This window comes from Aplidium turbinatum, chromosome 2 (genome assembly GCF_918807975.1).
Source record: "Aplidium turbinatum chromosome 2, kaAplTurb1.1, whole genome shotgun sequence".
NCBI lineage: Eukaryota > Metazoa > Chordata > Ascidiacea > Aplousobranchia > Polyclinidae > Aplidium > Aplidium turbinatum.
In genome coordinates, this window is record NC_137473.1 from 48,616,424 (window position 1) to 48,630,656 (window position 14,233).

The 14,233-nt window shown below is 36.7% G+C and overlaps 1 protein-coding gene across 1 annotated transcript; it reads right to left on the bottom strand.

Annotated features, from left to right (window-relative positions):
* Positions 1-3,193: 3,193 nt before the first annotated feature.
* LOC145765296 (CCN family member 1-like) lies at positions 3,194-9,850 on the bottom strand. Its single transcript, XM_082577098.1, has 6 exons — positions 9,712-9,850; positions 9,081-9,297; positions 7,940-8,428; positions 5,373-5,572; positions 4,992-5,113; positions 3,194-4,669 (listed from the first exon to the last, which is right to left on the bottom strand). The coding sequence occupies exons 1-6, from the start codon at positions 9,766-9,768 to the stop codon at positions 4,477-4,479; spliced, it is 1,278 nt and encodes a 425-aa protein (XP_082433224.1). The 5' UTR covers positions 9,769-9,850; the 3' UTR covers positions 3,194-4,476.
* Positions 9,851-14,233: the final 4,383 nt, after the last annotated feature.

Genomic DNA, 14,233 nt, shown 5'->3' on the forward strand with positions numbered 1-14,233 from the left:
GAGCACGCACAATAAGGACTGGTTCCCATTCAACCGCATCTAATGGATGGAATTATTCCTCGACAACAAGATTTCAACAATTGGAAACTTTCCTCTGTCAATCTCGGTGACCGGCCTGCGTCAGTGATTCAAAGCCTCTACAAGTATGCGAAACTGCCAGGATTAAGCTCTGCAAGACGCTTTCCGAGTCCGAGGATAAAGATTCAATCAATCAAACATATGTTATAATCGAACCTCTAGTTTTTTTTTATCAATGTGATTGTAACATAGGCTATGCCTCCTTTTCGCCGCTAACAATCAAAGGCGAAATAAAAGGAAAATTGAATGAAAGAGTATGGTATAGAATTGTACCATCATAAGCCTAACCAGAAACACATCAACAATACGAAAAATATTGGTTGAAAAGACAAAAAGTACGGTACAAATCTGCGCTTTAACTGATAAGGCGTCTATTCTAGCAAATATACTGTAGCGACGAAACGAATTAACTGCATCTAACGATACCCATGAGGTAACCTGATAACTGCCTGCACAAAAATTTTTTTTACTGACTCTTTTCGTTATAAAAATTGGGTTATCTCAATTGTTTTGTGCAACTTTACTGGCAATTTCAAACGTTGTAAAGTTGAAAGGGTTGTACCTAAGAGTTGCTGGTATTAACATCTGAGGGAAACCACTACAATTTCAAAGGTTTGACATTATCTCGAGAAGGATTTAATCGATTGTGAAAAGGTTTCACTTCGTTCTATCCTCTCTAGTTTGGGTAAAAGTGTAAATGTTGTATTACGTTGTGAAACATTTCTGAAATAGAGAGAAAATTTTCTACCTCCTTTTTCGGATTACGCGTATTGGTAGATGAAAATAAAACTATGACGTCTTTTACACGAGACAAGAAAAAAATCCTTTATATTGTAACATTATTCAAACTGCAGGAGCCTGAAAAACTAATTTTACCTTTCACTGACTTAATTGCATAATCGAAGCAAAGAACTACGCCCCACACCCAATAGCTGTTGGTTAAAAGCCTGACTATGAAAGAAGAAACTTCAAGATTAAGCGCGCTGGTTGGACTCTCGGAAAGTGCGCGCTTCAAGGAAAGCTCTCCATTCAGATGTGCGCTTGAGCATTAGTAGATGGAATAATTCACAGACAGCACTTCAACAATAGTTAAGCGCAGGGCCGGATTAAGGTGGGGGCTGACGGGGCTACAGCCCCAGGCCCACCAAAAAAATAGGCCCACCGATAACAACTGACACGTTTATTATCAAGATAGAAAGAATGAAGGATGAAAATCATAGAACGAATGCTAACTATGTAGCCTAAACTAGTGGTTCTTAACTCACTTGCCAACAATTAAGCCTTTGTCTGATACACGTTGAGAGGCACGATATGACGTTATACAGTACATGCGCTAAGAAAGGTTATCAAGCAGTTCTTCAAGTCTTGAAAGCAATGTCTAATGACAATGACGAACAATCACAAACTAAAGAAACTGCCTAGGGATTTATCTTGTCAATGGAAAAGCTTGAAACCGTTATTTTAATTGAGTTATGGTCGTGCATAATGGAGCGGTTTCATAAAACTAGTCGGGCGCTGCAGGATAGCAAAATTACTTTGAATAAGGCAACAAATTTGCTTCAGGGTCTACATGGCTTTGTTCAAACATTAAGATCCTAATTTCAAGAATTCGAAGAAAAGGGTAGAGTAGTGACTGTCATCATTATGTTGAAGAAAGTTCAAGAATGAAGAGAAGAAAAGTATGCTTGGATAATGAAGGTGGATCTGAAGGTGCACGGTCGTTTGGTCGACAGACATTTGGTCGACAGGACGTTTGGTCGACAGGACGTTTGGTCGACAGGACGTGAGGTCGACAAACGATTCATTTTTGGGTTAGGGTTAGGGTTAGAGTCAGGGTTAGATTAGGGTTATGGTTAGTTAACTAACCCTAACCCTAAAATAAATCGTTCTGTCGACCTAACGTCCTGTCGACCAAACGTCCTGTCGACCAAATGTCTGTCGACCAAACGTCCTGTCGACCAAATGACCGGGTACCGATCTGAAGACACATCACTTGATCCATCGAGCAGATTTAAAGTAGACTCATATTTGCCAATCATTGACTAAATTACTTTGTGTATGAAATTTGAATTGCAGCATACGATCGTCTTCAAATAAGATTTTCGTTTTTGGCGGAATTAAACTCCATGTCTAACTGTAAAATTGAAGAGAGTGCTAAAACATTGCTTCACTATTATCCAGATGATCTAGATTCTAGAAGAATCACTGCCTGAAGAGATGATTCATTTTTCTGCACTGCTATAACAACACCATTTTAAGAGCGAATGCAGCAAAGAAACTCAAATGTTTAGATTCATCAATGAAAATGAGTTTATGTATGCATTTCTAACGTATCTGTTTGTACGAAGAATGTATCTTTGTTTGTTGATTTCTAATTGTTCAGGCAAGCGCTCATTTTCAGTGTTGAAAAGAGTAAAGAATCAACTGCGTTCATCCATGGGCAAGAAAAGGTTGCCTTCCTAAGCTCTAGGCTACTCTGCATTGAAAACGAAATTTTGGAAAGAATAGACACCGATGATGTTATTAACAGCTTTGCTTTGTCTAAATCAAAAAAAAAGTCATTTGAATGTGTTTAATAAGTAAATACTGTAGGCCTACTTCCGGTATAATTTTTGTTAATGCATTTTAATTGTGATTGGTACAATGAGGGGAAGGAAATATAGGCCTGAAATAACCATATAGCCCCAGGTCCATCAAAACCTTAATCCGGCCCTGGTTAAGCGGAAACTTCACACTGAAAATTTTGTTAACTGGGCCTGCGTCAGTCGTTCAAAGTTTCTACAAGTATAGGAAACTATCAGGATAAAGGTTTCTCAGTCCGAAGATGAAGATTTATATAATGAATCAATCAAACTACACATTTGTAAAGGGTCTGATTACTTATTGCTTCATGTTCATTACCGTGTATTGGGTAGTGACAAGATAAACAAGTTACAAGGGTTTTTACCGGATGAAGCATCCGAAAAGTTCAGAAAATGCAAACTATGGTTGGTAATTTCTTGTAGATTTTTCTTTTCATTTATTTAGTCTAGGTACTTATTTCAATGATAAAGCAGAACATGTATTCGACTTGACATAAAAAAGTCATTGTTTTATTTCCATGCAAATAATAAAATCATATTTGCTGTATATCATAAAGCAGTGGTTCCCAATATTTTTGTAGTCACCGGCAGAGCTGTTGAAAAGTCCCGAGTCACAGGCCTCTCTCAAAGAATAATCAAGACCACTTCAACTTGTAAGAGTGACCAGTGATGAAAAGTATGCAAAGTAGCCTACTCCTAAATTCTGGCATTCTAATTATTGAATTTATGGACTTCGTGTTGCGGTGTTGGGAACGACTGATGTGCAGTATATTAATTATAACACAGCTTAAAACACGAAATTGGCTATTGAACTTATATCATGCAAAGAAAACTACACTCCATAATATCAACAAAATAGAGAAAAACCTTTACAGTTGAATTTAAGCACGAAAAAGCACACAAACATGTTTTGCAAACTCAGATTTAATTGTGAGCAAAACAAAAATAGTCTACACAAAAAAGACGCAAGTTGATGAAACGCAGTAAGTGTGTTAACTGTGCATCAGACACCAAAGATCCAATCGGGAGTAGCCTACATTTATATAATGAGGGTAAACGTTATCTATCAAAGCGAATTTGCTAAAGCAAAAAACTAAGAAAGATGAACCGTATCATAAATTCTCAAATTCTGGTTTAAAAATAAGTGGTCTGGATGAAAGTATCTTGAAAAAGTAAGCAAGAGATAAGCTACTGAAAAGAAAAATAGCTGAAAACATTTTCTATATTCTAAAAGAACGTCAGATGAGCTTGGACAAATTCAAGCCCCATAAGAATACAAAACCAGTCCTTTACATCAGATTAATGGCTGAAGACATATATTCAACAATAAAGCACTAATGTTGAATCCTTGACTTGCGAAATCAAGACTTGCAGTATTGACTTAGGGAATTACAAAACATGAAGTCTTTAATGCATTGATACAAGCGTCAAAACTGACAAAACAATCCAAATATATTTGAAAATAAGTAATAGTATGATTTAAAGCTTTTTCTACAATAAACTAACAAAAACAAATAATAGGCTTTGATCTAGAATCGAACGAGTCATGTCACTTTAATACATGCTATAGTCGATGTTTGCGTTGACACGGTAAAATGATAAAAAACAAAAAGAGCTCTGCTCGAGAGCTGGTTTCGTTACATCTCAAACTTTCAACATTAAGAAACAACACAAGCTTTAACGTTGTTTTAATCGTTTTGAAATTCATTGTTTATTGAAAATAACTCAGTCCTTGTCTCGAATGGTGACCACCTTAAACCCTGGCATGCTGATGACTCTGACCTCTTGGACTTTCGTCTTGACACAGATTGTCTTCTCACCGATCGTGAGGAGGATGCATGTCTCCAAACAGAGGAAGACCAATTGCTTGATGATGAGGAGGATTAATTGAAGCGCAGTTTCTATGGCAGTGGCAACTTTTGATCACAGCTATGGTTTTTGAAAATACTTCACCATTTTTGCATTGAAAACGAATACGGATGTTACGGGTTGACTTTGGAGTACAGCATCTATAACAGAAAATAATGTTGTATTTGCAAGTAAAAGAATTAACATTGCACTCTTTTGTAGACCTAAAAAACACCAACAACGTCATAGGCTGCTACAATAAAGACATTATAAGTAAAATAATTTTTACATTATTGTATTTTGACAAGTTTATTTGTAAACTATAGCTTATGAATTTTCGTTTCTGGTTTTACAAAACCCTCCGTGTACAAAACTTTTGTGATATTGTATCATGCATTTCTGTGTGGAGAGGTACTTGCTGCATAATGATAAACATGTAATCCGTCGTGGTTTCAGTCTTTCATGCATAAAATGTCTACTTACTTTTCTTGGTGATGGCAGCCCCCACAGTATTTCAGTCTTGTTTTCCGTAAGCTGGAGCAACCTGCGTATTTCAAAGTCACCGGCTTGCGTGACCGTTTGTGACGAAGACACTGACGCCCTTTCTGGAAAAATAATATTTTGTACTTTAGACCAACAGAATAGCATACGATGAAAGTTTTTGGCGTTTATTGTATAAATGACCTTAGAAACACTTTAAAATAGTTGATAGTAAGCATTGTATTTGCCTAATTTGGACAAATCACGACAGAAATTTATTGTTTTATATCCGTTTTCTAGAAAATAGTTTTTCAATTGAATCTGTTAGAATTAAGCCACCCAAATGGTGAAAAAACTTTGATCATGCTTTGTCTATAGGCCTACCTTTGGGCTATATCGAGTGTCGTTGCAAGGCCGTGTTTGGCACAAGCGCTGTTCTCTAACCAGCTCACAGTTCAGGTTGTTGTTTGAGATTCTAGTTGATATCCCAAGTCCGCATGACTTTGAACAGGAACTCCATGCTGTAGATTGAGCCTGGCATTGCTTATTTCCATTGGTAAGGCTTCCTTCCTTTTGCAACTGAGCTGTAAATTACAAGAAAATAAACATTTGTAATTAATAAAACTAAAATCAGTCACTATCGCATTGAATAAGCTAGTTTTCTTGCAAGCTAGCTTCGTGTATCATCATGCCATGAGAGAGCCAAACGATGGTTCTCATTTAGGCAACCCTTCTTTGTCAGATTATGGATGAAACAGAATATCAGACGGCTACTATATAAGTGTTAAGAGATATTTGAATTTTGGTAGATAAATGCTTCTGATAAGCAATTACAGCTTGTTTCTCGGCAGCCGATTTGTAGCAAGACCGAGAAACATATTGTTGATTGGATGGTCTGAATGGCTAGCGTGGAAGCTACACCGTTATGGTTGGCGAATCGCAGCTGCTCGCTGTACTAGTGAGTGCTCAGCCTTGTGCTGATAGCCGGGAAGAACGCCCCCTTCTCCACAATTACAGCTTGTTGACTGTTTAGGACCAAAATTCCACCATGAGTACAAAGTCATTGCCAAATAGTATCAAACTATCTGGCAATCAATCAACTTTTTGTTCTTAATGTGACATGTTCAAAAATACCGTATCCGCCTCGATAAACAAAAAGTTAAACTTTTTCTTCAATTGTTTTACGCCACATACTAACAGAAAATTTACCCGGCATAGATAGTGTGAGAGCAAGCAATGAATCATTTGCGAATAAAAAATGTTGAAAAGCAATTGGCATGAAATGCCTGGAAGCTTTCACGCTACATTTTTATAATTTACACAAAAAATTAGAAAAATTGCGAGGTTAAGTGCTGTAGGTTATAACTCTATAAATGTTTACGATAACAACATTCATATTCTATTTATGCTCATAAATATTTCGCTCTTTGGAATTTTAATGTCATCGGTACAGGCTAATACAACAAATACGATTCAAACATAGACGGAGAGGGCTTTAAATAAATTGTTTTGCATTTTGTGGTAAAGTCATTAGGCTGCAGCGAGTTACACATACAATTGTATTTTCCCATATGATTTTTAGTAGAACGAAAGTTTTGTGACAGTCCATATAAGTAGATTTGGTTTGCAGTGAGAAAACATTGTCATTATTGAAAAAAATTAGAATAAAAGATTAAATATTATCGAACACACATGTTTACTGTTGAAGTAGGCCTAAGGTTTTCTAGACGGGGAAGTGAAAAGTTCAGAACTTTAGATTCAGTGAAAATGAAGAATTTCATGTATATAGTTAACAAAGTAACTGTAGATTGGGTCTTTTTTCTTGTTATTTGCCCCCTGAATAAAAGCATAATAAAACCACCTTCTCGACAATTTTCAGTCAAAACGGACATTATGTTTTATTAAGTTTCGATTACTGAAGACCAAAAAAGCATAACCACGAAGAGAAATTTTAGCATGTTACTGAGCAGGACAATACAGTAAAACTAAGAAGATCATTAATGTATGTCCAAACATCGGAAAATCTACCGCTAATCTTAAATTAGCAGGCCTATGATTTTACTCATTTTCCTGTGGTAGTAGAATCTACTCATTTTCTTGTGGTAGTAGAATCGTGAATGACTCTTAGCTGATTATGGGTGTACTAGACATGGCTCAATTTCTGGCTTAAGTAGTATTTGGTAGCATCCAAGACAGTTGGTAATTGTGCAAAGCTTTACCACCGGCAGTGAAAAGATAAAGCCATTTTTACGAAAACATTTTTTCACCTTTTTGAAAACTTATGGTGTGTTTTATTAGATAATCATGGCACATAATTCTATTTGTCTGTCTGATTAAGTTTTAGCAGACTGCGAAATATTCTTGACTGTGAAAAATATCAATTAAATTTATGCCTGGTCTGCACAAATAATACTTTTACACCAGCGCGTCACATGTCAAACCATTATTTAGGGTGTTTACGAAAAGGTCAGTTGGGATCAGTTCACGTAATGGAGTGATTTTGCGAAGACATTAACTTTCAATAACTCAGCTATCACCAAGAAAAACACCAATTAAAAGTTTGTGTGGTGTGTCATGAAAATCTAATAATATAAATTATCAAGACAAATCACTTGATAAGATCTCTATGATAGGCTCGCAACCTAACCTACGTGTATTGATACGTATTTAGGTCTGCGCGCATTTTAGTACCAGAGTTGCGAAGATAAAACTGTACCAGTTACGGTGATAGGAATGTCACCTTTTTTATATTGCTCCTGCTGATAAATTCTGACTGACAGGCTGCTAAAATGATTTTGGTTTTAGACCAAAGCTACGAATTACCTTAGCGAATCTTATTATGATATACTGTAGATAAGCGCCAAATTTTCAACTATATTTTCAATTCCATCTGTAATCTTGCCAAGTAGTATGAACGAAATGTTGCATTTATATTAAGATATGCGGCTTACCGTTTACGTCACCAGGAATGATGTTGCTTTTATGCCACGTATTTTCAATGTTATCATTGCCATCTTCAATGATAGTGTCTTGGGATAACTGGTAATCTCTAAGTTCGTCCACACTCTCTTCACTGTCATCCTCATATATTGTACCATCTCTGATGTTGTTACTTATCGATGTCCTTGGAGAAGTGTTATAAGAAGCCGGGTCTTCCTCGTGATCGTTCACATACTCATCCCAAAACTCATCAAGAGGAAGAATAAAGTCTTCACCAGATGAAGAGTGGCAAGTCCATTGATCGCAACATTGTTCCGGAACGCTCTGCAGACGAGCATTTGGACATCGGTCAGTACGAGGGGGTTTTGCTTCGTGAGGACACATAGGGATACAGCCCACAGCACCATCGATGCACCAGCAGTTCTTTTTGCAAGAAGGTTCAAACCTTGTACCACTCGTTACGAGAACCTCTCCGTTCCAGCAAGGCTTGCCACTTCGAGCTGAAAGGAAATTCAGTAAAAAATTGACATTATTTGGACAAAAAAAAAATATATATATATATATTTTTTGAAATCAGAGCAATAAAAATGACCCGGAACCCCCTGCCAAGAACGCACGAGAATACTAACGCACAATAGTCTGATGTTCAAACCTGTTATTCACACATGACCTGCAAATCTAAGGGTTGTTAAACGATACTTTTTCAGGGAGCTGAAAGTTCAAAGACCAGTGTAGGCTACTGCAAGGACAAAGCAAAGAACATAGAAACGAAAGCTATGAATGAATTCAGAAATTCATACTGTATATTAAATCAACTCATTCGTTTTCTTGTTATAGTCACACTAAACACTAAGAAGCTTTGCGTTGTTATTGTTACAGTAAAGTCAGAGCCAAGGAAGAAAAGATGGGGATTGGAAGAGCAATCTCCTCCCAAACTCTTATCCTCCCTTCCAAAAACGTTTTTAATACTGTAACAACGTTTTGATGACATTGTATTATATGTTGAATGATGTTTCATAAATGCTTGACTGGATTCAGTGCCCGTATTTTTAAACAAACTCTTCATTTCAAACATTAAAATGTCCCCATTTCAACGGTTTCTTTTGACCCTTTAACAATTTTCTTTCTAGTTACTTCACTGGTTAAACGTACATTTGCAAACTCCCCAGTCTCCGCTTCTAGATACCGAAAAATCGCAGTAGAGATTTTTGTGGACGTCGCATACATCGCCATCTTCATTGCATTGTTGATCGAGTTGTCGCGCACAAGTCTTGCAACAGTTGCAACCATCGGTGATCAAACTGATACCTGGCGGGCAACTGGTCGGCGCATCCCGGCAGTCACACTCGACCGGACAAAGACTGACTACCTGCAACAAAGAAAAATTAGTCACCAAGCCGATTTTGGTTACAGAACAGAGATCAGGTTTATAATATCAGTTTTGTTTGTTTAAACAAGGAAACATTTTTATTTTGTCAACTAATACACTGCGTGTAAAATTGCGTAACAAAAGTTAACTTATCTTATAAGTTGCAAGTAAAATAAATTGAAGACTCTAGATTGAATTCGCTTTGAGGCAAAAGTGGGGTAAGATGTGGGACGCATGAAGTGAGCATTATTCCCACACTTTTGTTTCTACTACTAACCTTTGTTTTTAAGCACACTTTTGATAAGTTCGCTGTGGTCTGGCATTGAACAACCGTCATTCACATCACTCTACAACTTTTTTTTATTTTTATACCATTCGGCAGTCTGTTATAAATGGAGTTTTAAATTGTCTTACCTGGTGCAGCATGACGAACAGCAAGCCGAACATACTGAAAGTGCGGCGAATAGACATTTTTCCGCAGTGAGGAAATGCCCTTTAATTCCGACTCAAAATAGTCTTTCGGTAGACACGTTTACACTTCTCGCTTGTGTCGTGTAAACAGATCAAGCTCCTCCTTTTCGTGTCAAGAATTTTATGGGTTTCAGAAATGCGTTTTTCTTAAAACTTTGCAGAAATTGACAAATGCCGTTGATTTTAAAACAATTTTAATAAAAATGCCAACTAAAAACAAATAAATCAATTAAAAATCAAACCTGGAAAATTTGGTTACTCAATTTTTGTCATTTTATTGCAGGCTACTATGCTTTTGATTGTCGAAATCAGATCTTTTCAAGATCTCAAAATAACACCAATACCTGCTGCAAAAATTCTGCTTATAATTTGGAAATAGAAGCATTCGCAAAATTACTTGACGATCCAAATTAACCAAAGAAGCGGGCCCGGTCTTTCCCACGTGCTATCGTTTGCCCATCCCTGGTCTAATCTGTACTAAACTTGTCGAAACGGCACACTGCATGATGTTTCAAGCTTTTTGATTACGTAGCCTACCTAGCAAAGTACGCCGTAGAAACTAACGCATTGGTTTGTCAATAGATAGCCTACATTTAAAGTACTTCTTACCACCTGCTACAGTTTGACAGACACACTAACTGCCTGTTCCATAACAGATGGACTTTGCTTTAGTTTACAAGGTCTATCGGTCAATCGACTACATGCTTTATCGGAGAAAGCCGGTAGCTTTTGGAAAGGTCATTAAGTAAAGAGTAGTTTAAGACTGTCATTATATTCCTCAGTACTGAATTACATGTTGTAAATGTAAATACGGAAAAAGAAATTGAACTGCTGTATGGAATCGCCATTCACACACATCCACAAAAGATGAGTGTAGGCTACTTGTGGGCTAAAGACAGTGGAGATACAAAGCAGTCAAAATTTATCACAATTTTGCACTTGCTGAAGTTAATTAAATTTTTCGATATTAAAATAGAAAGAATAGGTTAAAACGTTTTTTAGCATTGTTAAATTTGATTAATTGTTATCAATATAAGTTATTGCAAGGTACACGATCAAATGTTAACAATAGAAATTTGAAAAGTAATGTCAATTTCAGCAGGAATAAAGTCAAAATATTGAGCCTATGGAATTTTATGAGTCCGTGTAAGTAAAAACTAAATCAAAAGCCTTTGGTTTTGTTTAAGTTTGTTTCTGACCACTAAAATTGTGCATCTGATGGGGTAACCATAATAGACTGTCTTGAGCTGCAAACATTATAACATTTAAACATTAATCATTGAACAGACTTCATAATCAAACTTTTATATCGGTAATAAAGTGATATTTGAAGATCACATTTTCAACTTCATCTAACTTCTTTGTGCCAACTGACGCGCTCTTGTTGACTCACGCCTATTATATGCCTAGCAGCTTACTCTAAATCGCAGAGAAAAAATGGCCTGAACGACTGCAACCGAAAATACATTTTTTGTAACTTTTCACCTCAACAAGGTCTTTCGTGTTACGAATGTTCCAAAAATGTATCAAAAATGCTTCATTAGTTGCACAAGGTTGAAAAACTGTGGAGTGAAAATATTTGTGATAATAACAAACCGTAACTTACCAATGGATGCAGACATTGACGACACCAGTCAATACATAACCTGATGGTTATCATTTTAAATACCACCTCCTCATGTTGGTATATGGACATGATTTAAAATTGTATCCAAAAATGCTTTCAACCGTGTTGGAATGCAACGCTAACTACGTCAAAATCAACTATTTTAACCCGTTGGGGGATTAAAGTTTTGACGATAAAAATGTTGTATTTGCGATACATTTTGATATTTCGACATTCAAACATTGTAATTCAATTACTGTGCTCAAGTCATGACAAAGCTGCACACGGAGTTGTCAAATTTAAGTGGAAAACTCCTTTTTTTGACATGTTTCAACGGCTGCATGATTTCAAGCGTGTATTCTGTGAAAAAATGATGCAATAACACATGGCCTACTTTTTGATATCAGTGTTGAGATAGCATCTTCTTGTCTATATTTGTATTGAGATTTTTTACCTGAATTTTTCTTCTAGTAAAGACACTATTGCCGTTGGTAACTTTCCTAATGTTTTTAATGTATTTGCTTGAGCCGTGAATGAGTGATTCATATATTGTAGGCTACTGTGAGCATGAGCTGTGAGATACAATAGCAAAAACTTTGAAAATTTTGCTATTTTTTATTGCGGCTTTAGTTCTTTATTCTGCAGTTGTTTCGTTTGGCCTATATTTCTCTGCTTTATGTAGGCTATTGGTCTTGATTTTCAATTAAATCGCAAAGTTCAACAATTTAATTTTAGGAACTTTACAGCCACATACGTACTTACTCAAAGAGAACATTATATTGATGGAAAAATATTATTGCAACTAAATGATTGAGTTTTTCAGCTACAGAACTGTTTTTGACTATTAAATAGGATATCGTCTTTGTGTGAAACTGTGCGGCAATTTGTTTCTGCACTCTGCAGTGCAGTTAAATGTGTAGGTTATATGTATAGCCGACGCCTTGCGATATGCATCACGTGGCCCTTACCTTGACATATGCATTTGACGAATATGATGGCATTGGTTTTGTTATCATCCAAAGCAAACTCTATAATGCCAAGCTGAAGTTAGTTTTTAATTTCATATTTCTTTACATAAAACACAACTATTGTGCTGAGTAGGCTGTAACTGCACTGGCACACGTCAATAATAAAAATTGAGTTGTGATCGATGACGATTTGGCGAATTACGTTGCCAAAGATTTTTGTATGGTGCGGTTGCAGGTGAGTTTGTGTGTTGACCACAAGTATGTTAAGTTTACCGCAAGTATTCGGCGTACACGTCAATCAAAATTTCCCAGTAAATGGGGTTTTCAAAGCACGCTCCTTGTGACGTAAGTGTCACTGGTTTTGAAACACAATTTGGATATTCCAAGCAGCTTGAGAAAATATTCAAAATTAAAATATTTTGTTTGGCGTCTTCACCTATTAGTCCGCCGACGACTGGCCGGAAAGATATTGTCAAAAAAAAATTAATGCTCCCAGCCACTTTTCTTCGACTTGCGAACAACAAGCTTAACCAACAAAAAAGGAAAATTATTTTGAAGAAAGCCTGCTTTACAGTAAGCTAAATAGATGCATGACGTCATGCCAAGAGGGTTGTTTGCGTAGGAATGTGACATGTTCTGGCTTGGAATGTCCGGTGATAGCAATAACACCTGCAGTTGTCTTTGACACGACTTTCGGATAGAGACTCATAATTTCATGTTTTATTTCGTGTTAAGTCACACCTGTTAGAGTTAAGATAAACCTCAAATAGCTCGAACCACCATCAAACGCCTATATTTCGTTAAAGGTAGTATTGTTTAAAGATACAATACGATCAAGCAGTGGTGGCAGTTTCGCGTCAATTAACGCTTTGAAGAAGAACTAACATCCTGACAATGTGACAAGCTATTACAAACCACGCAAATTACAAAGGAAATTGATGACAGATGGGCATTAAGGTAGACGTATTTTGATCACAGCTTTATAAAAGAGCTGCTCAGTGTTCACTCAAAGTCAAAGCCTCTTTTCGGAAAGTATCCTTTTTTGTGTACAACCTTGTACAACAACTGTAGCCTACATCAGTGACATAGCTAGAAAGACAATTTTATAAGATTAAAAGCAGCTGCTCGGAGGAGGGGCAAATATTTTAATATTTGAAATAAAAAGTTTGTTTAAAAAATACAGCTACTGAATGCAGCCAAACCAGATAAACATATATAAAACGTCATGCGACATGTAATACAACGTGATTAAAACATCGTAGTAATGTTTAAAACTTGCTTTTTAGGTAACAAGATAAACGTTTTTTTGGAGGGGGGGTGATGCTCCCCTCCCCTGTGGCTGCGCTCCGGCTGTACATAGATTGACTTCCATCATTCATATCACTTCTCCCTCTGATCAGCTGGAGTAGGCAGGCCTAATGGTAATACGAGTTGTGGGGTGGTGAAGGCTGTCTGCAGAGTATTTTGAGCTGGGGAGTTTGATTGTGTTGCGACTTTTGTAATTGCTCTTTCGGTCAGGGTTCCATACACTTGTAAAACATGAAGACGAAAAAAATGAACTCGATCAGTTCTTGACGAAGTGCGTTTTTTTTTTCCGTATACGACCGATATTGTGCTTCATCAGGTATGGCAACTTTAGATGGCGAGGCAGTGGAATTTTTGGCGAAATTGCGCTGTGACGCGATACACCAACGTGAGAGGCTATAAAAATAACATATTTGAACTTTTGTTGGGAGGAAATGTTATTTAACTGGCGTCGTGTATTTTTGCCATAGATCTTACGCACGCAAAGAAACTGTTTATGGATAATTTCTAGAGCAATTCATCTCATGCCAAGAATTTAAAACCCTTTCATGTAAGCTAGCAATTGCATTCCGCGTGATTGACGTAT

Coding starts and splice junctions, on each gene's coding strand:
- LOC145765296 (XM_082577098.1), bottom strand. CDS start 9,768: ATGTCTATTCGCCGCACTTTCAGTATGTTCGGCTTGCTGTTCGTCATG. Junction 9,298..9,711: donor TGTTCGTCATGCTGCACCAG/GTAAGACAATTT, acceptor TCTTTGTTGCAG/GTAGTCAGTCTTTGTCCGGT. Junction 5,573..7,939: donor CATTCCTGGTGACGTAAACG/GTAAGCCGCATA, acceptor TGTAATTTACAG/CTCAGTTGCAAAAGGAAGGA.